Source organism: Tasmannia lanceolata, unplaced genomic scaffold (assembly GCF_043159265.1).
Source record: "Tasmannia lanceolata isolate RefF3 unplaced genomic scaffold, GAP_Taslan_0.1 ptg000025l, whole genome shotgun sequence".
Taxonomy (NCBI): domain Eukaryota; kingdom Viridiplantae; phylum Streptophyta; class Magnoliopsida; order Canellales; family Winteraceae; genus Tasmannia; species Tasmannia lanceolata.
The window spans coordinates 9,003,371-9,030,037 of record NW_027518702.1 but is presented as its reverse complement, the minus strand read 5'-3'; the positions used below and the strand labels follow the sequence as shown (position 1 = coordinate 9,030,037).

The 26,667-nt window shown below is 39.7% G+C and overlaps 1 protein-coding gene across 12 annotated transcripts in view; it reads left to right on the top strand.

The window, feature by feature from the left end:
* Positions 1-26,667, top strand: part of LOC143858006 (uncharacterized) — a 37,602-nt gene that overhangs the window by 9,910 nt on the left and 1,025 nt on the right. For 6 of the 12 annotated variants that reach the window (XR_013238835.1, XR_013238831.1, XR_013238832.1 and 3 more), the window contains one exon: positions 26,507-26,583. Coding sequence is in view for 2 of the 12 variants with exons in the window: in XM_077368589.1 (XP_077224704.1) it covers positions 26,507-26,583 (77 nt within the window). In the remaining 10 variants the exon portion in view is untranslated. The other 6 variants (XR_013238834.1, XR_013238829.1, XR_013238833.1 and 3 more) reach the window with 4 other exon arrangements.

Here is a 26,667-nt window from a genome sequence, read left to right as displayed (position 1 = left end):
TTCTTGTGAAATATTTGCATCACCAGTTTGTACAGATTCAATTTTCTTTTGAAATACTTGCATCATTAACTGTATAGTTCAGTTTCCCATTGAAATATTTATACCACTAGCTAGTGTAAATTCAATTTTCTTTCGAAAGACTTGCACTGTTTGTTATATAGTTTAGATTTTCTTACAAACCCTTTATAGTGTTATTAATTGTGTGATTCATTTTCTTTAATCATTGGCATTACAAGTTGCCCAAATTTCAGTTCTATCAGTATTATTCTATTATTGGTGTCTATAACTAGCTCATTGCTATCAATAATAATATGTTTAGGATCTTGATGTGTGTTGTGTTATGAGTAAGTGTTTGTATGCATATAATTCTTCACTAGATTCCGAGGCAAGTTCATTTTTTGTCTTGTGGTTTTGTCATGTATAGTTTGACCTCGGAGAGTAGGAATGTCTTATGATAATGCTTAAATCTCTTAATTCTCATATGGTTTATGGTTGATTCCTAATCTATTAATCATTCTTATTCTTTTGTTGCTTATCTTTGATATTGTCGCATAAAGAAGGGCGATGAAGGCGATAGCCTAAGCCCACCCTTAGAGGGATTTATTGGATTATGATAATACCCTCTCCCCTCTTCTTTCCTCTTATTTAATTTTGAGTTAGATTCTGAAGATAAATGGATTGTTCAGGTGAGATTATATCAAAGTTCATTATACTCATTCCTTTTTATTTAAATAAATTGTTAATAGGAAGAAGGAGATTAGATGACTACTCTATTCGATATTATCGACATGAGTACTGTCTGATCTCAAGGCGGGATTAGAATACTTTGGCATCATCTGATTTCATTGGAGTCCCCGTATTGGGGTTTGTGGCTGGTTTTGAAGTGTTTGATATTATTTTTACTTTATTAGGTTATCCAGCGGCTGGTCTGGACTAATTAATGTTATTTATCATTTTATGATTGCTATTAGATTGTATATTCTTCTTTGCTTAGCACTTGATTTATTTTTAGAATAAAATTTGCGATTATCTGGTAGCCTTTTCTTCTCTTTTTGATAGACTAACACAGTCTTATAGATTTCTGTTAAAATTCTTTAGATATTAGAATTCCCTCTCGTTGCAAGGACGATGAAGGCGCTAGCCTAAGCCCATCCTTAGGGGACTCGCTTAGTCCAAGTAGCACTCCCCTCGTTCATTTTAAGACTTGTCCAGTCTTTATGGTGTGTATCCCCTAGACATTAGAAACCCATTCATTGCAAGGGCAATGAAAGAGTTCTCTAGAGCTCTCACAGGGAGACAGGCTATGTCTCAGGCAGAGAAAGTTATATTCTTTAGAGACAAGCTTTGTCTCATTAGTGAGTTCATCCTTAGGAGAAATACCATGTCTCGTCAGCATCTCTCTTGGAGCCCATTCTTGTGCTTAGAAGACTTGCCCATGGGAGAACACCCTACTCGGCTTGGAATCATACCCCTACCCTTATGGGTATTGGGTTGCACATTAGTTGCACCCTAGGGCTAGGTAGCTGTCCGGCCCTGCTGGGTGTTTTACCTTTGCCAAATATGCACAAGGTCTTTTTTTTCCTTATTACTTGTGAGCTTTATCTTAGTTTGATAGTCCACTAGCATAGAAATCCATCCTTAGTCTAGAGAGTCAGTCCTCTTGTTCAGAAATCAAATTCTATCATCATAGGGGTTAGGATTTTATCCAACCTTTCATCAGATCATGTTCTTTTATCCGCTCCTGCAAGGTATAGGATGCTGTCCAACCCTTGCAGAGTTGTTATTCTTTTCATTCCCCCGCAAAGCATAGGATGCTGTCCAACCTTTGCGGGATATCAGGAGTCTGTTCTCCCCTTATGATGATAGGATTTGTCCTCTTGTGTCAAAAATTCCAAAAAACATCTGAAAAACCAAAAATCTCAAAAATCTTAAGTCCCTAGGAGTAGTTAGGAAATATTTTTCCGAACTACGTTGGCTTGATCCCTTTCAACAGGGTACGTAGTGCAGCTTGGGATCCACATCCCAAGTCCAGCCAAACATTTAAAAATAAGCATTTTAAATCTTTCGAAATTATAAAAATCTTTCAAAATATTGTTTTTTCGAAAGGATCTTCCTCTAGAGTTAGGAGGTTGTCCTAGTTAGAGAGTTTTTGAGTCGGGAGTTGCTCCCTCGTTCGTTGTTTGTTTGTTGTGTGTTTTATTTGTTTGTGTTAGAGTTAGGAGTGAGTCCTAGCTAGGAGTTTTACGCCTCCGTCCGGTCAGTTGGCGATCCACATCGCCAATTGATGACTAGGTCTAAGATGCGATAGATCCTACTATTTTTCTTAGGATATACAGCCTAGCTACACATAGATTATAGGAACTACCTGCATTAGCTTAGGGCTAACCTGCATTTAGTTAAGGCATATAGGGTGTCCTAAAATCTACAATCCATTGGAATTTAAATAATCACACAAGAAGCTTTAAGAACTAGTCCGGTCTTTTAGATCGAGTCTAGGATAGAGGTCTAGATGTCTTAGGCATCATAGCTTAGAATATGTGCGAAGAACTACGTTGCCTTGATTCTCGTGGAGGCGGGGATACGTAGGCTTCTTTGGATGAACATCAGATCATCTAAAGACTCAGGCCTAGGTATAGATTAGAGTCTTAGGATTGTATGGTATCGAGTCATTTTCTATGTTTTGCAGTGTTTTCTTACTTTATTGCGCAGACCTTATGCTTTTAGCTGTAGCATGCATGTGTTTGCACACCAGAACTTAGACACCAATTTAGGTTTGACATTCATAACCTAGTTATTCTCAGGTGACACTTTTATTTCTTTTATGTGTGTTTATTATTCCTCCGAGACATGCATGATTAGATAGACGTCTTCTCGGAGATCTGGGTTCCCATTTCATATGATTTTCGCCCAAAACTCTTCAAAATTATTAAGTAAATGGCATAAGAGACCAGGTGTTTGCACTTGGGCGGATGAGGTGCTCTTTAGACCTTCCGAATTCGTAACCAGGCAGGAACCTTATTTTATATCTCTGGTTATCCGTTGCAACAGAGCATAGTATGGGATCCAGGGCCCATTTGCCTTTTTCCTTGGATGGCGACTCTTCTTTGTTTAAGGTACGCCTCGAATCTGGGCTAGTCCCCGAATCGAGAGGTATCTCACCTTTTATATCGCCACTCATACTGTGAGAGGCATTTCTTCTTTCGAGAGTTCCTTGGTAGAGCTCTCCATTCACGTGGATGATCGTGAGACTCAGCATGTGGGGCCTGTCCCTCACCGCCGCCTCTCTCGGATCGGGGTCCAAAGGCTGGCGACTCTGCTGGGGAAATCTTTCGAGATATTGCCTAACTCTGTTAAAATGCCATTTGTTATTAATTTTGAAGAATTTTGAGCTAAAATAATTATAAATGGGAATTTAATCGCTTAGAATCCAGGGGCACCAGATAGGTGTTTAAAACAAGGGATTCACACACTGCACAGCATACATCATTTTGTTCTTTATTTTCTTTTATTGATTTGCTTATTATTGGCTCCATGGGATAGATATAATGCGTACCTCATGGGATATCACTATCCAGATGGTGCTGTTGTATCTATTACCAAGCTATGCGCCAGCGCTGCAGTCGTAAACACTCGGTGTACTTGTGTTTACAGCAGCCGGTGAGCAATGAAGCATACTGTATATAACACTCGGTGTACTTGTGTTATATACTTAAAGTATAGATCATATGCATAGTACCTGATATTGAGTCCGGAGCTCTACTTTCATTTTACATATATTATGTACTTGGATATATTTGTTGATTTAGTAAAACCCAATTAGGATCTGCATGTGCTTATATATATACTGTATTCATATAAGGACGAACATGTGTTGCTTACACATGTTGGAGCCTAGATTTAGGAGCTATGTTCTATCCTTAGATTATTGTAGCTCACCTTATGTGACTACATCGCAGTCCTAGTACACTCACATGTCTGTCTTGAGTCAAGTGTCTTGACTCTACGGGATTATATTTATGGCTGGTGCCCCTGGTTAGGATATATATGTATATATCTATATTTTGATTATTAGATTAGAGCCTACTCATTAGTGAGGCTTCCTCATCTAATCAAATTAATCATATCAGTTCGTTCTTAGGATCTAGACCCGACCAGTGGCTTTTACTTGCCTTCTCATGGTTGTGGCCTATCTTTTGCTCTATTCATTGAGATTTTGTCCATATTATCTTTTGATTATAAGATCAGGACCTACTTTCTAGTAGAGATTCCTGGCCTGAATCAATCAGTCGTGTATATTCATCTCTCAGATCTAAACCTAGCTAGTGGCTTCTACTTGTCGTACTCATAGCTATGGTTTATTCCGTGACCCAATGATGATAAATATTACCTGTTTTCATCCTTCAAATTCAAACCTCATTTATCCATTCTTTTGTTGTATTACTCAAATTATTGTTCGTCCTGTCTCAGATATGGTCGATAGCTTGTCTGCTGTCTCTATGACCATAGTCTATCATTGTTGATCTTCTTGATCGTACATTTTTGTCGTCCATCTTTCAGATTTAGATCTGGTCTATGATCTACTTTTGTCATTTTATGACCGTGGTCTCTTCCCTGAGTTTCTGATCATCTTTGATCATCAATGGAACATTTGATGTCGCCAATTATATCCTTCTTGTGATTAATGGTTAAGTCCATCTTTATTCTTTGTTTATTCCAAGTTATTCTCCATTCCCTAATTATCCCATCCTATTCTTTGTGTTTAGGTTAAATTATGGCGAATAATGTGTTGAAAGGCTGGATAAGCGAGACTATTAAGGCTCTTCCGCTAGAATCTTCGGACAGGAGTATGGCTGATCGGTTCATCTGTACCTTCAATCATTTGAGTGTATCCGATATAAATTGGAAGTTTCTCCAAGCAGCCGCTGGATTCTGGGATCCTAATCTTCATGTTTTCCGATTTGGATCCTTCGAGCTTTGTCCTATATTCGAAGATTGGTGTGCTTTATTAGAGCTCCCAACAGCACGGACTTTGGATACAATCTTCGAACATAGACTCCTCTCATTCCATTTTTTGCAAGCTATTCAAAAATCAAACCGTTGATGCACTTTCGTGCTTAACAGATACGTGTGTGCAAGTTCAAAATCTCATCACCCTTTTTTCTGAAAACGTCGATCCTACTAACTCTCGTTTTCAGAGTTGTCGGCGCAATGCTTTGATTTTTAGTGTCTTTGCACGATATGTCATTCGGAAAAACCCTCGTGTTGCTCCGTTAACCTTGTTAACCGTGGTAGACCAAATTAACAAAGGGAGGAATCCCATTCCTACCATGTTAGCAGAGACCTTCTTGGGATTAGATCTTATTGCTTCCCGAGAAATCAAAGACAATTTCTGTGGGTGTGTGAAGTTGTTGTATGTCTGGCTTGGTGAAAAATTTCAAATTCTTCAGCGACAAAGTCAAAATCCGTATATCTTGAAGAATTTCTGTACATGGAAACCAGTAGCCAATCAACCTCAGTCTATTGATGAATGGCACAATTGGTTACAACATGTAAAGGAGAGCCAGTTTTATTGGGTAAGTCATTCATGTTTCCATGTTTTTACTAGCACTTACCCCATTCATTTGTTTACCTCATGGGTATCGAGAAATCTTCTTTTTATGCACCCATGCGAATTCTCCATCAGATTACGGGAATTCCATGTCCTCCCGGAATCATAGTCCCTCCTCTTTGTGAAGATCTCACTCCTGACCTCATCCGCTCCATTGTAGCTGCTTGGGGAAACAAAAATATAGAAAGGAGGTTAGGTTTATCTCGCAAATTCCGACATGGAGAAATATCGGAAGAGCCTGTAAGCCGGAGAGCTCGGATTGAGGAGCCTTGAAGATCCATATCGTGTTTTGTTATTCTGATTTCTGCATTTCCCATTATTGTCAGTCTGTTTATCCAGTTGTGATTAGAGATTAATATTTTTCATTCGTTGTAATCACAATTTGAATCTTATTAATGAAAGTGTGTTTTTGTTTCTTTTGTCATTATTTGATCAAAATAGTTTATCTCGATTATCAAAATTTTAATCTAGTGTTTATATTTCCATATCAGGATTCTTGATTGAGCAACCATTGCTCCTAAGAAAATCCTCGTTTCAAAACCAACCCGGTCCCGTCAGACATCTGATTCCAGGCTGAGCCGACAATCCTTGTCACCTTTTTCTTTTACTTCCCTCTATCACCTTCCTTGAATTTTCAAGAAATACTTTCACCAGTCCAACCAACCCCTGAAACAATGGCAGAGAATGGGCAAAATGGTATGGACACCAATGAAATGATGAAAGTTATCCTGGCGCAATTGGGCACCATCAATGAAGAGATTGCTCGCATGAAAGCTGATAGAAGTTCTACTTCTAGAGAGAATGCCCCCCAGCATCCTTCAGTTATACCTCCTCCGCCTCCTATGATGAGCCGACCAGCAGTGTTCGCTGTTGAGGATGACCTTGAGGATGAGCAGTATGCGGAAGAGAATTGTCTCCCTCATCTGGAGAGAGCCGATAAAGGCAGGGTGTTTGCAGATAGACTGGACAAGCTGGCCCAGGAGATGGAGAATATCAAATTCCAAGGCCCGAAAAAGCTGAATATGGCCGATTTCATGATATATCCAGGAGTCACACTGCCTCCTAAATTCAAAGTGCCAGATATGGATAAGTATGATGGGACAGGGTGTCCTCGAAGCCATTTGATGTCAGTGCTTCCGCTTTTACAGCAGCACGGTCTATCTCCAGAGCAGGTCGCTCTCTTGTTTCCCCGATCTTTGATCGGAGTGGCTAAGAAATGGTTCTTGAGTCTAAAATCGGAAGAGATCCGAACCCTATTAGACATCGCTAATAGGTTCGTTGAACAATTCTCCATGGAGGAGGGGATCGACGTAACCAAAAGAGATCTCAAAGCTTTGAAGCAGGGCCACAATGAAACCTTCACTTCCTTCATCCGCAGATGGAGAAGGAAAGCCGCGCAGATGACTCATCGTCTGCCAGATGAGGAGCAAATCAAAATTGTTGTGAAGAATTTGTCTCCACAATACTATCATCACATGGCCATCCAGTACTTTCTTGATTTCAATCATCTCATCAAGACGGGAACCCAAATAGAAGATGCATTGTCTAAGGGTTTGAGATCAAGAGTTCCTTCTGATTCAAGAGAAGGAAAAAGACCTATGGTTGCACCTAAGGAGGTTCATAATATGAATACTGCTCCGCCAGCACGGAGAGTAAATTTTGGTGAAGGTCGCCCGGAGAGAAAAGAGCCAAGACGATTTGACCCTTTGCCATATTCCTTGTCAGTGGCATTGAAGAAGCTGTTGAGGGATAAGAAAATTGAGTTGCTAGAACCTAGGGAGGCTCCGAATCCTCTCCCGAGGTATTGGAGGAAAGATTACTACTGCGAGTATCATCAGGGTGTCGGACATCTGACTGATCGATGTATGGCCTTGAAACATAAGATCCAAGACATGATCGAGGCAAAGAAAATTTCTGTTGAAGCTCCAAACGTCACTCGCAATCCTTTGCCGACGCATGCAACTCCCCCACCAAATGTTTATGTAATCCTTACAGAGGAAGTTGTTTTGGACCATTCCCGTATTTGCGCAGTAATCTCTGGGGAGCCGTATGTTCTGAGATGGGAAGAAGGAGACAGTGATACAGAAAATGAGAAGCCTTATGTACTGTCTGCTCGAGATGGGGGATCTGCAGAATCTGCCGAATGTTCATATGTCCTCAAATTTGAAGAGGGAGAGAGCAGCGAAGAAGTCCCTTATGTTCCAAGATTAGAGGACGAGGATTTGTCGCTCTTGAATGACCAGTGTGATGAACTCCGTCACGTCACACGTGGTGGACGAGTCTTCAAGCCAGCTGAGCTCAGAGTCGAGAATCCCGCTGAGGTTGCAAGAGGGGTTGACCATCAAAATAAAAAGCAGAAACAAAGTTTAGATGATGAGGAGGACAATTTGCTGAAACAGCTGAAAAAGACACAAGCCAATGTGTCCATTTGGGGTTTACTGATGGCGTCCCCAAAGCACAGACAGGTTGTGCTTCGTGAGCTGAATTCGTCCCAAGTATCAGTTGAGATTACTCCTGATGAACTGGTCAGTTTAGTGGCCGCGACAAGAGCTTCCCGGGATCTGTCTTTTACCGATGAGGACCTGCCTCCAGAAGGAAGAGACCATGTTCGCCCTCTCCGAATAACCATAGTCTGCAATAAAAAGAGAGTGCCGGAAGTCTTGATTGATAATGGGCCAGCTTTGAACGTTTGCCCATTAAGTACTGCCACTACCCTAGGGTTTGAACCAACAGATTTCATACCATCTGAGCAAGGTATATTGGCGTACGACGGCACTAGAAGGGATGTGATCGGGATATTGGCCACTGAGATCGAAATTGGAGGAGAGACTTTTGAAGTCGAATTCCAAGTGCTCGATATCAAGACCTCTTTCTTTCTTCTCCTGGGCCGACCTTGGCTGCATAAGGTCGGAGTTATTCCTTCAACGTTGCATCAGAAACTGAAGTTCATCCGGAATAGCAGAGTGATTACAGTACGAGGAGATCCAGAGCCTGAAATTGGGCAGATAACTGCCGAATCAGTTGATGAAAGTGCCAAGGATGTCAGCTTGACAGGATTTTCACTAGAAGTCTCTACTATAACTATAAAGGAAGCCATGAATGAGGAAATCATGTTTCTATCAAGCACCAATGTCAGTGTCGCCAGGATGATGCGACGGTTCGGTTATATCCCGGGAGCTGGCCTGGGAAGAAACCTGCAGGGTCTGACTGAGTGGCCATTAATGAAGGCAATAAATGGATTATTCGGATTAGGGTATCAGCCTACTCGAAAATAAGTCCAAGAGATGAAAGCATACATGTTGAAATGGGCTAATTGTCGCCGCCAGGGTTTGGAATTTCCTATGGGTCCATTCAGCATGATCATGAATGGTAGATTCAGAAAAGAAGGGGCTGACTGTCCGTTTTACGGTTTTTCTGAGCCTTGGTATGATGAGACTGGGAAAAAGCTGCCGGGTCTTGAAATCTTCTTCGCAGATGAGCTGCCGAAAAACTTTTTCTTTGAGCAGATAGCCAAGACAGCTGAATCAGAGAAGCAAGACTCGGATTGGGTTGAAAATTTTGAATCAGAATCCCTAGACTCTTTGTTTCAGGTTGAGGCACTGGTTGTGGCAATGATTGGAGGAGACGCACCCTTCATAAACCCGAGAAGCTCCATTACCCCAGCTGAGGGACCTTTGGATAACTGGACCTCACAGGTTATACCCCAAGTATTCTTTCAGTATAGTCCAGTCCCTTCAAAAGAGTCAGTCGTTTCAAAATTTGTGTCAGTTTCTGAGTCCGTCCCAGAGTCTGTCATTTCTAACTTTTCTTTTGATGCAGGTACTATAGAGGTCGGTTCTACTCCTGGAGTGGGTGACGAGTCTGTCCTTGATGGTATCAAGTCTGAATTAGAGGACAACTTCATTGATTCTTTGTCTGTACATATTTCCCATTGCGTCGATACTGATGTCGACTTATTTTTTTCATTCTGTTTCAGAGTCTGTAACGCCTGATGTGGGCGAGTCATCTGATGTAATCATTCATTCTGATGAAATAAAAGATTCTTTTGCTTACATTCCTGTACTTGTCTCTTCTACTGATTCTGCTTCTAAACCTGATCAAATAACTAATAATAAGAATCAAGACTCCCCCTCTAATGAGGAAGCTGACGAAACTCCCCTTGAAATCAAACATATGATTCAACAAGAGGAAAATCGCCGAGCTAAACCACTTGAAGAGGAAATTGAAACCGTAAATATAGGTGATGAAACCTTAATTCGGGAAATACGAATTAGCAAAATTTTATCTCCTGAGGAGCGCAAAGAATTAATCACCTTGCTAAAAGAGTTTAAGGAGGTTTTTGCTTGGTCTTACGACGACATGCCAGGATTAAGTGAGGACATTGTTCAGCATAAATTACCTCTAATCCCAGGCATCAAGCCGAAGAAGCAAAAACTCCGAAAACTTAAAACAGAATGGGAGTTGAAAGTTCATGACGAGGTTAAGAAACTACTCGAAGTGAAATTCATCGAAGTAGTTGAATATCCTGAATGGCTTGCAAATATTGTACCGGTGCCCAAGAAAGACAGAAAAGTCAGGATGTGTGTCGATTTCAGAGATCTTAACAAGGCAAGTCCGAAAGATGATTTCCCGCTTCCGAACATTGATCTTTTGGTTGACAATACCACTGGACATGCACTCTTATCCTTTATGGATGGATTCTCAGGGTATAACCAAATTAAAATGGCGCCTGAGGATATGATGAAGACGGCATTTATTACTCAGTGGAGGACATATTGCTACAGAGTGATGCCGTTCGGTCTCAAGAATGCTGGTGCCACCTATCAGAGGGCTGAGACTACTCTTCTTCATGACATGATTCATAAGGAGGTCGAGGTCTATGTAGATGACATGATTGTCAAAGGCAGGACTCGGCCAGAGCATACAGTCGCTTTGAGAAAGTTCTTTGAGCGAATTCGAAAGTTTCAACTTCGCTTGAACCCAAATAAATGTGTATTTGGGGTCACGTCAGGGAAGTTGCTTGGATTCATGGTCAGTGAAAGAGGAATCGAAGTGGACCCTCAGAAGATCAAGGCTATCCAAGAAATGCAACCACCAAAGACAGAAAAGCAGATTCGTGGATTCCTTGGCAAAGTGCAATACTTGAGGAGATTCATATCTCATTTAACTATGACGTGTGAACCCATCTTCAAGTTATTGAAAAAGAATTCCTCTAAGAAATGGAATGAAGAATGTCAGGAAGCATTTGAAAAGGTCAAGCAGTGTTTGTCTTTGCCTCCTGTCTTATCCCCAGTCATTCCTGGTCAACCGTTGTTGATGTATTTGTCCATCACGGATACAACAATGGGTTGTATGCTTGCTCAGCAGGAGGCAGGGTCTAAGAAAGAAAAGCCCATCTACTACATCAGTAAGAAAATATTGGAGTATGAAATCAAGTACACTGTCTTGGAAAAGACGTGTTTAGCATTGGTCTGGGCGACTCAAAGGCTTAGACATTATCTTCTGTCGAACAAGATATTTTTGCTCTCACGGATGGATCCGTTGAAGTATTTGTTCGAAAAACCCGCTCTTACTGGAAGAACAGCCAGATGGTTGCTATTATTGTCTGAGTTTGACATCACTTATGTTACTCAGAAATCAATTAAGGGACGGGTCATCGCTGAGCAGTTGGCTGATGCTCCTGTTGAGGAGAATGCTTTTCTGAAGGCTGATTTTCCTGATGAGGAGATCATGGACATTGAAGAAGAGACTCAGAGTTCCAAGTGGCTTATGTACTTTGACGGAGCTGTCAATAATCATGGTCAAGGAATAGGGGCAGTTTTGGTATCTCCAAAGAAGGAATACATCCCGATATCCATCAAGTTGCAATTCGAATGCACCAACAACATGGCTGAATATGAAGCATGTATCACAGGACTTGAGGCAGCATTGGCTTTGCGAATTCAAGACATCGATGTGTTCGGAGATTCAATCCTGATCATTTGTCAAATAAATGGGGATTGGAAAACAAAAGAGGCGAGGTTGATCTCGTATCACACTTATCTTGCATCTCTGGTTGGGAAGTTCAGGGATGTCACCTTTACTCATCTGTCGAGAACAAGAAATCATTTTGCTGATGCTCTAGCCACTCTGGCTTCAATGTTGGACATTTCTGCAACGATGGAGGTTCAGCCTTTAGCTGTGAGGTTGCAATGGGCTCCCTGCGCATGTGAATGCCATAGAGATATCTGCCAGATGTCTGGATGGAAAGCCATGGTATACAGATATCAGAAATTTCATTTCAGGCAAGGGGCATCCGCCTGAAGCTTCCAGCAAAGAGAGGAAAACTCTTCAGAGGTTCGCTGCCAACTTCATCATCTGTGGTGAAGAGTTGTACAGAAGGTCGTTTGATGGGATACAACTTCTGTGTGTTGATGAAGATCAGGTTGCAGAGCTCATAGAACAAACACATGAAGGTGTTTGTGGTCCTCACATGAATGGTAAAATGCTATCAAGGAAAATCCTTAGACTTGGTTTCTATTGGCCCTCAATGGAAACAGATTGTTTCGCATTTGTGAAGAAATGTCATAAATGCCAGGTCTATGCGAATCTTATTCATGTGCCTCCGTCAGAGATGCATTCTATGACCTCGCCATGGCCATTCTCAGTATGGGGGATTGACATCATTGGCAAAGTCTATCCTAAATCATCAAGTGGACACGAGTACATCTTGGTGGCCATTGATTATTTCACTAAATGGATAGAAGCTGCTTCATTTGCTTCCATAACTTCCAATACAGTTGCGAAGTTCATCCGTGCGAATATCATTTGCAGATATGGAGTACCTCATGAATTGATTTCTGACAATGGATCTCACTTCAAGAAAGAGGTAGTGCACCTGTGCGAAGAGTTCAAAATCAAGCATCACAAGTCATCTCCTTACAGACCGCAGACCAACGGAGCTGTAGAGGCAGCGAATAAGAATATCAAGGTTATAATTAGTAAGATGACCGAGACTTATAAGGACTGGTCGATCAAACTTCCTTTTGCCCTATGGGCTTACAGGACATCGATCAGATCTTCTACAGGTGTAACTCCGTACTATTTAGTGTATGGAATGGAAGCAGTCCTCCCTGTTGAGATGAGAATTCCATCTTTAAGAGTCATGATGGAAGCGAATCTGCCAGAGTCTGAGTGGGCAAGAGCTAGACATCAGGAATTGCAGATGATTGATGAAAAGAGGCTGAGAGCCTTGTATCATATCCAAGGATATCAGAGAAGAATTGAGAGAGCCTTTAACAAGAAAGTCAAGGTCCGAGACCTGAAACCAAAAGATCTCGTCTTGAAGTCTTACAGGGCACCAGTGTTTGATCCCAGAGGGAAGTTCAGACCAAATTGGTCTGGTCCTTACATTGTTGATGAAGTCCTGCCTGGAAAAGCCGTAAGACTCCTCAATGAAAATGGAGAAAAATTAACAGAACCTACAAACCTGGACCAACTAAAGAAGTACTATGCTTAAATACACCAGGAGGCCATCCTTGATCGATCAGAGCTTAAAAGCCAATAACCTCAAAGTCAAAAACCATTTGCAAACCCTTTGAGCCTAAAAATAAAGAAAACTTTCCTTCTTTGATAAATTCAAACCAGGGGCATCTTTTATGACTTGCGTCATAAAATATATTGAGCCTGAACTACGTCATGACCTGATCCCTCTCTACAGGGTACGTAGGTAGCCTGATCAATTCAGGTTCGGTCAAATCCTTCAAACTTTTCAAATCCTTAAAAAAAAGAAGGAAAGAAAGAACAAAACAAACCATCCTTAAGACCCAAAAGAGCGAACTACGCGGACCTGATTCCCATTTCTTTGGGGATACGTAGGCAGTCTGGAGGGCCAGATTCGGTCAAATACATGGAAACTCACCAATGTATAACCTGTTGGAACCCAAGCTTACCTAAAAGTCCTTCTGGTGTACTTAGGCCCAGGTTTGTAGAGAAACAGAAAGAAAAGAAAAAAGTGATGGAGTCTTAGACCCGCTAGACTGAAAACCGCAAGGGCGGTCTAGGCAAAAGTTAGGGTCATTTCACCCGCTAAGCTGAAAACCCGAAAGGGCGGCTTAGGCAAAAATTAGGATGCTGAGCCTGCTGGATGGAAAATCTGCAAGGGTAGACAGTTCGGGCAAAATTTAAGGCATGCAGTCCACCAAATCGAAAACCTGAAAAGGCGATTTGGTCATGGCAGTGACTTCATAAAGGACAAACCTCTGAAAGCCAGCAAGACTTTCATTTCTTCGGCGGCACTACTCCAAAGTCTGAGTAAACGCCAGCAGAAATTCTTCTAGCACTCTCAAGGCTAAGGTGGTTAAGACTAAGTAATCCAAAGGAATGATAACCATGATGGAAATACCGGAAAAAGGAATGAAATACCTTTAAATACGGTTTTCAAAAGAATCTAAGAGTGGTATACTGTACCATTTTAAAAAAATAAAATAAAATACTTATCAGACTAAGAAGCAGATTCAGTCTCTCTTAGAGTTTAAGTCATTGTGCCTGTCGAAGTCCTCATTTGCTGTTTGTCCAAGTCTTTTCTATGATGAGTCAAGGTCAAACTCTAGAGTCGTGAGTGGTTAGTGTCCCTCCCAAAGCTGGGGTGATAAAAAAAATGATAAGGTTGTGTCTCCTCAAAGGTAATACACAGCAGAGCAAAGTTCAGAAGATGGTAAAATTCTCAAGTCCATCTGGCAGGCTTTCAAGCCCATATGAATGGCAGAGATCATCAGAAATGCAAGGCGGTTGTTAGGCAGATGCAGTCTGTTATAAACCTGAAAGCTTTGTAACCTCAAATATTCAAGAAATGAAAGCATTTCAGCCTTTTTCCCTATGTTTTGCTCTCTTATGAATTTATCATGGAAGTATAATAATACTAGGGGCATCTTTTATGCCCTGAGCAATCAGGTCATAAAAGATATCAAATGAGTATTGATTGAGATGACAATTTCTCAACAAATGAAGATAAGAGGAGCTTGAACACAGTCTTTGAATACAGCTCCTCAATCAAATTCCTTTGAGAGTCTGTCTCGACAATTCCTTTAAGGGTTTGTCTCATCATTCCGCTGAGAATCTTTCTCATCATTTCATTGAGAATTTACCTCATTATCCCCGGTAGAGTTTCTACTCGCAATTGAAGTTTGTAAAAAATATATATATAAAAAATCAACCATTCGAAGAAATCAAATTCTCCCTGAGAGCATCCACCTCGAGTGAAGAAATCAAATTCTCCCTGAGAGCATCCACCCCGAGTGAAGAAACCATTTTCTCCCTGAGAGCATCCACCCCGAGTGAAAATACCAAATTTTCTCCCTGAGAGCATTCACCCCGAGTGAAGAAGCCGAATTCTTCCTGAAATCATTCGCTCCAAGCGTAGAACCAAAATTCTTTCTGAAAGTATTCGCTCCAAACGTAAAATCAAAATTCTTCCTGAAATCATTCGCTCCAAGCGTAGAATCAATTTGTCTCTTTGAAAAGCATTCGCTCCAAGCGTAAAATCAAAATCAATTTGTTTCTTTGAAAAGTTTTCGCTCCAAGCGTAAAATCAATTCATCTCTTTGAAAAGGAGTTCGCTCCAAGCGTAGAACCCAAATTTTTCTTGAAAGCATTCGCTCCAAGCGTAGAATCAATTTGTCTCTTTGAAAAGCATTCACTCCAAGTGTAAAATCAATTTTGTCTCTTTGAAACCATTCGCTCGAAGCGTAGAACCAAAATTCTTTTTGAAAAGCAGTTCGCTCCAAGTGTAGAACCCAGTTTCTCTTGAGAGTTTTCGTCCTGAACGTAAAATCTAACTTCTCCTTGATAGTGTTCGCCCCGAGCGTAGAAAAAGCCAAAGTCTCTTTGAAAAACATCAAGCAAGCAACCGAAAACCCATTCCATTGAAGACCCCTGAGGCATCTTTTCCATCTAAAACCCCTGAAAAATCCATTCAATATCACAATCCCTGAGGTATCTGATCCTTCCAAAAGTCCAATATTCGCAAAATCACCTCCTTCATTCTTTTTTCTCTCCAATCAATTTTGGGCCAGTCAAAATGTGTTGTCTGTTCAGCTTTGACATTCGCGCGACAAGCACACTCTGCCAAAGAGGGGCATCTGTAGACACCCCATTTTGACTAAGCCCTAAACCCTCCCGGCTCATGCCAAATCCATCCGAATCTCAGCATTAGGGTCCCAAACTTCACCCTAGGCTGGATGAAGGTCTCTTTTAACCCCTTGCAGAATTTCATCGAGATCGGGACTCGTTTGCCCAGAAAAATTTCAGAAAAATCCACCAAGAAAATTCGAAAAAGACAAGCGGAGTTAGTGCAGTTATCAAAACGAGGGGGTGATTTAGCTAGTCAAGATCGCGCATTTGTGCGCTTATCAATGGTAGTGCCAATATCCGCACATTATTTTTTTGATATAAATATCTGCTTAACTTCATTTTTTTTTAAAAAAAAGAAGGAAGAAAAATCAGAAAAGAAAAGAAAATCAGCAGAGAGGGAGAAAGAGAGATTCGAAGTTTCTCTCGTCTCCGATCGGATTTTCCGATCAGATCCATCGGATCTCCAGCAATATCCTCCACCATCTGATCCTTCTCTGATCAAACTCCTTCTCCGGCAAGACTCCGATCCTTTTTTCGTGAGTCCACCGGCGGATTCGAGCTCCGGCTGATCTCCTCCCTCAACATCCTAGCTCCGGTAAGCCCCGGTCATATCTTCTATTCTCTTTCTCTTTCTTTCATTAAGTTGTTGAGTTCTTTTTGTTAGATCCTAATCTAAACCCTAGCTTCTTCTTTTACTTCTCCTCCGATCGATCTTGCCTGAGATCCGATTTAATTCCGGCAAAAATATAAGTTCCAGCCGGTCAATGATCTCTTTAAAATCTTGCGTGTTCTTTTGATTAATCATCGGATCTGTTAATTCTCATGTTTTTTCTTAATTTTCAAAGCTAGCTTCATCTCAAGCTCTGTTTTCTCTTCTTATAATTTTAGATCTGAAAATTTTCGAACCTTAGCTGAGATCTGATCTCTTAAATCTCAGTCCTTCTCATTTTCTAACTTGAATCAAGCAATTTCATAAGGATTTAACAAGACCTGAAAGATCAGCACTTTCTGTTGATTTTATTTGAACCTCCGATCATTTCATAGCTCCAGAAATATACCTGACTTTTACTTTGAAAAAAAAAAATTCAGTCACTGCCGTCCCACGGTTTTCTGCACTTTGTATTTGAGGTAAAATTTATGTAATATTTATTGGTTTCACTTCTGTATTGATTAATTACCTTCAGTTTATTTCAGCCTTATAATGATCAATTGTTGTTGATTAGAATTACCACAAAAGTTCATTGATTTTTTTTATAACTAGATTATACAGGAATAATTCCAATCGAATCATTGTAACCCTAGGATAAGCATGATAGTAGACATATTCATGTTCTGTTTTAGATGTGTACTTTCTTATGAGAGTAGAAACCTTGGTTGTCATGATGCTTAATGTTTAAAGTTAAGATAGAGGAAGTGGCAGATTAGAGTTTCAGTTTATTGATAAAGAGCTACGATTTAGAGGATAGATTCTCATGAATAAACATCTCATTTTAGTCTAATTATGTCTCTAGAGTCATGAAAATGTTCAGCTTAGCCATATTCTAGTTCAACTATACCTTTGGCTATATGTCCAGCTTAATCATATTTCATATCCGCTATATCTCTTTGTCTTCATAAATATTCAATCTATACTTTGTATTAGCAGTTCAGCCTGTTCATTTGTAGTCCAAGTCCATGCTCTATTTGTCATAAAATCAGCTACCCTCTTGTAATTTTAATTCATGCTCTGTATGTTTGAAAGTCAACCCATTCGCTTGTAATTCAGTTCATGTGGTGTGTCAAAATTTAGTTTATCTTATGTCTATCTCAGTTCATGTTTTGAAAATCGATATTCAGCTCATTCATTTGCTTTTTAGTTCATGATTTCCATGTAATAAATTTAGCTCACCTACTTACAGTTCATTCCATGTTATCTTATGTGTTTATAAAGTCAGCTTATTCATTTATAATTTGCTTCATGTGTTGATACAATTTATTAATTTAATAGTTCAGCTTTCTTGTGAAATATTTGCATCACCAGTTTGTACAGATTCAATTTTCTTTTGAAATACTTGCATCATTAACTGTATAGTTCAGTTTCCCATTGAAATATTTATACCACTAGCTAGTGTAAATTCAATTTTCTTTCGAAAGACTTGCACTGTTTGTTATATAGTTTAGATTTTCTTACAAACCCTTTATAGTGTTATTAATTGTGTGATTCATTTTCTTTAATCATTGGCATTACAAGTTGCCCAAATTTCAGTTCTATCAGTATTATTCTATTATTGGTGTCTATAACTAGCTCATTGCTATCAATAATAATATGTTTAGGATCTTGATGTGTGTTGTGTTATGAGTAAGTGTTTGTATGCATATAATTCTTCACTAGATTCCGAGGCAAGTTCATTTTTTGTCTTGTGGTTTTGTCATGTATAGTTTGACCTCGGAGAGTAGGAATGTCTTATGATAATGCTTAAATCTCTTAATTCTCATATGGTTTATGGTTGATTCCTAATCTATTAATCATTCTTATTCTTTTGTTGCTTATCTTTGATATTGTCGCATAAAGAAGGGCGATGAAGGCGATAGCCTAAGCCCACCCTTAGAGGGATTTATTGGATTATGATAATACCCTCTCCCCTCTTCTTTCCTCTTATTTAATTTTGAGTTAGATTCTGAAGATAAATGGATTGTTCAGGTGAGATTATATCAAAGTTCATTATACTCATTCCTTTTTATTTAAATAAATTGTTAATAGGAAGAAGGAGATTAGATGACTACTCTATTCGATATTATCGACATGAGTACTGTCTGATCTCAAGGCGGGATTAGAAATATTATCACGTGTATTTGATATCAGATGATTACTTTGGCATCATCTGATTTCATTGGAGTCCCCGTATTGGGGTTTGTGGCTGGTTTTGAAGTGTTTGATATTATTTTTACTTTATTAGGTTATCCAGCGGCTGGTCTGGACTAATTAATGTTATTTATCATTTTATGATTGCTATTAGATTGTATATTCTTCTTTGCTTAGCACTTGATTTATTTTTAGAATAAAATTTGCGATTATCTGGTAGCCTTTTCTTCTCTTTTTGATAGACTAACACAGTCTTATAGATTTCTGTTAAAATTCTTTAGATATTAGAATTCCCTCTCGTTGCAAGGACGATGAAGGCGCTAGCCTAAGCCCATCCTTAGGGGACTCGCTTAGTCCAAGTAGCACTCCCCTCGTTCATTTTAAGACTTGTCCAGTCTTTATGGTGTGTATCCCCTAGACATTAGAAACCCATTCATTGCAAGGGCAATGAAAGAGTTCTCTAGAGCTCTCACAGGGAGACAGGCTATGTCTCAGGCAGAGAAAGTTATATTCTTTAGAGACAAGCTTTGTCTCATTAGTGAGTTCATCCTTAGGAGAAATACCATGTCTCGTCAGCATCTCTCTTGGAGCCCATTCTTGTGCTTAGAAGACTTGCCCAGTTTTGCTAACATTTTTCTCTATTCTACCTCTGTGTCTAAGATACTTACCCAGTCTCATTCTCTTGCTAAACCTCCTCTTTGTGCGTCGTTTGGTTTTGAGAGAACACCCTACTCGGCTTGGCATCATACCCCTACCCTTATGGGTATTGGGTTGCACATTTGTTGCATCCTAGGGCTAGGTAGCTGTCCGGCCCGGCTGGGTGTTTTACATTTGCCAAATATGCACAAGGTCTCTTTTTCCTTGTTAGCATTTTTCTCTATCCTACCTCTGTGTTTAAGAGACTTACCCAGTTTCATTCTCTTGCTAAACCTCCTCTTTGTGCGTCTTTTGGTTTTGGGAGAACACCCTACTCGGCTTGGAATCATACCCCTACCCTTATGGGTATTGGGTTGCACATTAGTTGCACCCTAGGGCTAGGTAGCTGTCCGGCCCTGCTGGGTGTTTTACCTTTGCCAAATATGCACAAGGTCTTTTTTTTCCTTATTACTTGTGAGCTTTATCTTAGTTTGATAGTCCACTAGCATAGAAATCCATCCTTAGTCTAGAGAGTCAGTCCTATTGTTCAGAAATCAAATTCTATCATCATAGGGGTTAGGATTTTATCCAACCTTTCATCAGATCATGTTCTTTTATCCGCTCCTGCAAGGTATAGGATGCTGTCCAACCCTTGCAGAGTTGTTATTCTTTTCATTCCCCCGCAAAGCATAGGATGCTGTCCAACCTTTGCGGGATATCAGGAGTCTGTTCTCCCCTTATGATGATAGGATTTGTCCTCTTGTGTCAAAAATTCCAAAAAACATCTGAAAAACCAAAAATCTCAAAAATCTTAAGTCCCTAGGAGTAGTTAGGAAATATTTTTCCGAACTACGTTGGCTTGATCCCTTTCAACAGGGTACGTAGTGCAGCTTGGGATCCACATCCCAAGTCCAGCCAAACATTTAAAAATAAGCATTTTAAATCTTTCGAAATTATAAAAATCTTTCAAAATATTGTTTTTTCGAAAGGATCTTCCTCTAGAGTTAGGAGGTTGTCCTAGTTAGAGAGTTTTTGAGTCGGGAGTTGCTCCCTCGTTCGTTGTTTGTTTGTTGTGTGTTTTATTTGTTTGTGTTAGAGTTAGAAGTGAGTCCTAGCTAGGAGTTTTACGCCTCCGTCCGGTCAGTTGGCGATCCACATCGCCAATTGATGACTAGGTCTAAGATGCGATAGATCCTACTATTTTTCTTAGGATATACAGCCTAGCTACACATAGATTATAGGAACTACCTGCATTAGCTTAGGGCTAACCTGCATTTAGTTAAGGCATATAGGGTGTCCTAAAATCTACAATCCATTGGAATTTAAATAATCACACAAGAAGCTTTAAGAACTAGTCCGATCTTTTAGATCGAGTCTAGGATAGAGGTCTAGATGTCTTAGGCATCATAGCTTAGAATATGTGCGAAGAACTACGTTGCCTTGATTCTCGTGGAGGCGGGGATACGTAGGCTTCTTTGGATGAACATCAGATCATCTAAAGACTCAGGCCTAGGTATAGATTAGAGTCTTAGGATTGTATGGTATCGAGTCATTTTCTATGTTTTGCAGTGTTTTCTTACTTTATTGCGCAGACCTTATGCTTTTAGCTGTAGCATGCATGTGTTTGCACACCAGAACTTAGACACCAATTTAGGTTTGACATTCATAACCTAGTTATTCTCAGGTGACACTTTTATTTCTTTTATGTGTGTTTATTATTCCTCCGAGACATGCATGATTAGATAGACGTCTTCTCGGAGATCTGGGTTCCCATTTCATATGATTTTCGCCCAAAACTCTTCAAAATTATTAAGTAAATGGCATAAGAGACCAGGTGTTTGCACTTGGGCGGATGAGGTGCTCTTTAGACCTTCCGAATTCGTAACCAGGCACGAACCTTATTTTATATCTCTGGTTACCCGTTGCAACAGAGCATAGTATGGGATCCAGGGCCCATTTGCCTTTTTCCTTGGATGGCGACTCTTCTTTGTTTAAGGTACGCCTCGAATCTGGGCTAGTCCCCGAATCGAGAGGTATCTCACCTTTTATATCGCCACTCATACTGTGAGAGGCATTTCTTCTTTCGAGAGTTCCTTGGTAGAGCTCTCCATTCACGTGGATGATCGTGAGACTCAGCATGTGGGGCCCGTCCCTCACCGCCGCCTCTCTCGGATCGGGGTCCACAACGACACGATCTTCACCAATGTTAAGAGGGTAAAATAGTGGAAGCCATAAAAGTGATTGGTTGGTGGAGTGGAGTAGGGGCCTCCTTGGATTCAGAGCCTAAGCACTTAAATCTTTGGTGCACACTCTTCTAAATATTGCTCTTTACAAGCTTCCATTTTAGATTTATCTTGTGGATTTATTGTTTAATTGATTTTCTTAACTTAATTGGGTTGAAATTGGTTCAAATTTTTTAAGGAATTTTGATTTTGATAGACCCATTTCTCCCGTCCTCTTGGGTTGCCATAGCTTGGTTGGGAACGTCCTACAGGGCAAATAGACTATACAATTGGCATCAGAGCTGAAGGCTCTTAAAAGAGATTTTTTTAAAATTAGTAAGTTTTTTTTTTTCAGGCGGGTTGACGATGTAGTTTATTTTTCAGAGGCCCTTGGTCCTAAGGGGAAGGAGGCAAAGTATAGTCAAAATCTAACAAGGGAAAGTTCTTTGGTAACCTAATCTATTTATGAAATGGAACACATGAACTTGATTGGAACCGTACTTTTGGAAGGCCATTCCACATCTAGACCTCCCTTCTTCAAGGGGTCCAAATATGGACATTGGAAGGCTAGGATGCGCATCTATCCACTTTCGATAGGTGTGGAGCTATGGCACATTGTTAACAGTGGCTATACCGCTCCTACCAAACCATTTGAAGAATCAAATGTTATAGAGAAGAGACAAGCCAATCTAAGCTATTAGGCTACAAATGCACTATTTTGCGCTTTGTCTCCGAAAGAATTTAATAGAGTTGCTCTTTTTTATTCGGCAGTGGTAATTCGGGATACACTTGAGGTTATACTCACGAAGGAATCAATCAAGTTAGAGATTCTAAAATTATCGTGCTTAGAAGTATATATGAAAATTTTAGAATGAGCCCAACTGAAATTATTTTGGAAATGTATACTCGATTTACTTCTAATACTAACGAGTAGGCTAATCTTGGAAAGGCATATCCTAATGATGAACAAAGTAAGTAAATTGCTTAGGTCACTTCCATGAAAAATAATTGGGTCCAAAGGTGGTTTTGAAGATGGTTTGAAAAATAGTTTGAAATGCAAAACCATATGAATGAGATCTCCAATACAATCTAGAAAATGTAAGGTGCTTTAACTCCCTTGATTGTCTTGGCTTCAAATATCTTCCTTATGCTCTTGAACTTGTAGGTGAACTCTTTTGAATGCTTGGTCCATGTGACTCTCCCTCTTGAATGGATTCTTCACTTTAAGACATGAGAAAGTTACCAACACTTTGGTCAACTTCAAGCTCCTCTTGGCATATGCTAGGCTTGCTTGTGGGATCCTAAACTTGAGCTCTATAGTTTGACATCTTCCAAGGATGGTTTAACCATTGTGTGCAAGCTCTCTTAGTTCCTTTGTGCATGTTGATCATCAAGCAATGTTTTGTGTTGTATTGTGCTAATGGCGATATGACATGTCAAGTTCCTGTCTAAGGTATAACACTACAAGGCAACACATTAGTACATAAAGACTAATCAATTTGAGTTTGCTAGCATCAAAACAACAAGGTAAAGGTGATTAGTTTAACCCATGGAACCCTTGGGCTAACAGTCTGGCAAGTGCTCTTCGGATCACCAAACTTTCTCCTTCTTCGGGTTCGATTTCTTCATGTTGTATGTCATCTTCCTCATCATATATGGGCTGATTTGAATCATCAACAAGATCATCATCATTTTCTTCATCACCAAAGGCCACAACTTGCCTCTTTAGACAATCTTTAAAACGATGGCCAACTTGACCCCACTTGAAACAAGCATTTGAATTGTTCGGACGATTGGGCTGATTTCCAACTTGATGTGTAGGGGCTGATTTTGTAGGATTTTTGTTGAAATATTCGGACCTTGACATCGTAACTCCACCATGTGAAGATTCGCCTTTAGAAGAAGGATAAAGAGTATGAACATCCACATACTTTTTAGTACTACGACGAGCAAGCTTAGTCTCCACTTCAAGGCTAGTTGATAAGCATCATTGACACTCAATGATCGGTGCATTTCCACCTCATCATGAATAGAAAACTTCTAACCATCAACATACCTTGCCACAAGTTGATATTCACCCTCTTAAATATCAGTACGAGCCTTGAGTTTGTAGAATTATTCGGTGTAGTCCAACACAGTCTTGGATTCCTGGCGTAGGTTGTTGAACTGAGAAAAGATAATTTGAGAAAAATCCAATAGAAGAAATTTCTCCTTAAGCCTTGATTTCATTTTCTCCCAAGAAGAAAAATAAGAGCACAAGATCACATCCAAGAGAAGATGAAGAAAATGAGAGCAAAGCTCAATCCAATTGATATTCCATCAATTACATAAGTGAATCAACACCCAAAATCCCCTCTAAAGATGGTTCCTGACCTTTTAATAAAAGGCAAGCAAAGAAAATTCGTCCAACTTATTTCACAAGCCAAGAAAATTCGGCCAACTTCTTTCACATAATGGAAAATGTTTGGCGTGTCCGACCTGTAAATGCTACCATTTGGTTAAAGTACTACAGATTTATCACACAAAGTCTAACGCCCTGTTTGTTTTTTATTTTACCAATTGATTTTGAGTCCACGACTATTTCGTAGTAAATCGATTAAGGACTCAACATCAATCCATCGATTTGTTATGAGAGGTTGGTTTTATTTGCAACTGTTGAGAATTATTACCTTCTTGCTTCATAAGTTTTAGTTTTCTCATTGATTAGCTTTTTTGTTTACACATTTGTATAGAAATTAGCTTTTGTGTTCCATTTTTCTGTTTGTCAAATTTCTTCATCTATTTCAAACGCTATGTGATTGATTTGGAATTTGATATTATCATGAATTGTATATTTTTTTTCAAATGTGTTGATTTTGATCTCTTTCCTGAATAGTTTTTGTTGAGAAAATCCGCCAGGCAAAACCGATCCGATCGTGCACAAATTAAACGGAAAAGTAAAGTAAACAAATCAAGCCACAAGATGAACACCAAGATTTTATGTGGTTTGGCCAAGCCTACTCCACAGGCGAGAAACATGATCTTCCACTATGAGAAAAACAAAATACAAGGATTACAATGGATTAATCACAAACCCACAAACCCGCAACCCTTTCCTTGCTTCTCAAACCAAGACCGTACAAGAGATAACCCGAGAAAAACCCAAGAGAATATCCAAGAAAAACTCCAAGAAGAAAAGTGCAAGAGGAACCCAAGAAAAAAAAACCCAAAGAAAACTCACTTTCTTCTTCTTCTCTATCCTCAAGTTGTCGTTCTCTCACTCTCAAGACAGAATCACCACGCTAGAAAAACTCTGCTTATTTCTGTTCGAGCATTAGCCTTTTGTGAACTAGAAGTGCTGAAAGGAATTTTGCATCTGATTGTGCTACAAATTTTCTGAAGCAAAGTGCATAATTAATGTATGTGCCGTTCGTAATACAGGATTCTAATCTAGATTTCAAATGTGACTTCATCGATCTGGTAGCAAAACTGAAATGTGGTTGCTAAATGGGCTTGTCATTGGTTCAAGTCTCATTAGATTCGTGCTCTGTCGGCTTGTAATACAATGCGGCATCCCTTTCCAAGCGTATTAGTCCTCTCCTTTGAGTAGTAGACGATATGATTAGGAATTTTCTGATCACTATCAATAATGTTTTAATTATTGTCATTCATATCTCAGAGGCCCATGAGGATAGTTCTATGAATAGATGATGGCAAAGCATTCTATGAATAGATAATGGAATGCCTTCTATCTCTTCTTTTTTCAGTGTGAGAAAGGAAAGGGCGTACAAGGCTTATTTATAGACCTGGTTTTGAGAAAAATTGTCTTGTCCAATGCAAAATCTGCTTTGATTTTAGGAATAAATGCCTTTTCATGAAATGGTGTGTCAATTAATTTACATGCCCTCTACTCAATTCAACTCAACTAAGCCTTTGTCCCAAACTAGTTGGGGTCGGCTAATGAATCCTTTAGAAAATTTTCCTAAAGAAGGTGAAAGAATCTACCCGGCTCAAAGTGACTAAGTCTAATCCTGACACTAGTTGGGTTCATCTACATGGATCATTTTCTTCCATTCTCTCCTATCCAAAGTCATGTTCTCTGTTATGTTCCTAGCCATCAAGTCTTTCTTCACTATTTCTACCCAAGTTGTTTTCGGTCTGCCCCTACCTCTTTTTACTCCATCAACTTGGCACGAGTCACTTCTTCTCACTGGAGCATCCAATGGCCTATGTTGGATATGCCCAAACCATCTTAAGCGGTGCTCTCTCATCTTCTCCTCAATTGTTGTCACCCCCACCTTTTTATGGATGTCTTTATTGCTAATTCTATCTAACCTTGCGTGGCCGCACATCCATCTAAGCATTCACATCTCTGATAAACTCATCTTATGCACATGCTGCTTCTTGGTGGCCCAACATTCTGAATCGTACAGCATGGCTGGCCTCACAGTTGTCTTATAAAATTTTCCCTTCAACTTGGTAGGTATTTTACAGTCGCACAAAACTCCTAAAGCATGCTTCCACTTCAACCAACATGCCCTCTAGTTTTTTGAAAATGAAATACATTTCCCAAACATATTTTAGAAAAGATAAAGACCATGCGCTTCTGTATGGCTGGCTTATTTGTCACAAGCATGTATACCATGGTAGAGACTGTAGTTTCTTGCATAACAATCTTCATCTGTATATCCCATACCATGGCTTGTCTTTTCTTTTTTAATTGGATTGTGAGATCTTTTCGGGAATTGTAATAACCTTAACAGCTGCTTAAATAATAAACGATAAGCTAAGCGTGCAAATATCAACCCACTATATATACACGGAATTGGCTTTCACACTCCCTTGTTTTCATGATGGCATTCCTCTCTATTCATACTTTTTCAATTCACTAGCTTGTAATTAATTTTCTCACAATAAACTATCAACAGACTACATAATTGGAAATGTGCATACATGTTCCTTCTCCGATTCTTCCCGACCCATGATTTTCCAGTCTCTTGGCTTAATGAATATGATGAGGGGAGTTGAAGTTGAGTTCCTTTAACTTTGTTTGGTTAGAACTCATACCTCTTATATTGCATAACCAAGTTAATTTGCCAAATCTTGTAGGTTGGATTGCTGAATGTAGATGGCTACTACAATTCTTTGTTATCGTTCATTTTGAGAAATTAGTGAAGGAATTAGAGGTACCCATTCTGAAAATTCCATCAATTTTTCTGGCTAATTTAGTGCAAGTTGCACCTGTTTCTTTCTCTGTTCTTCCTCCATAA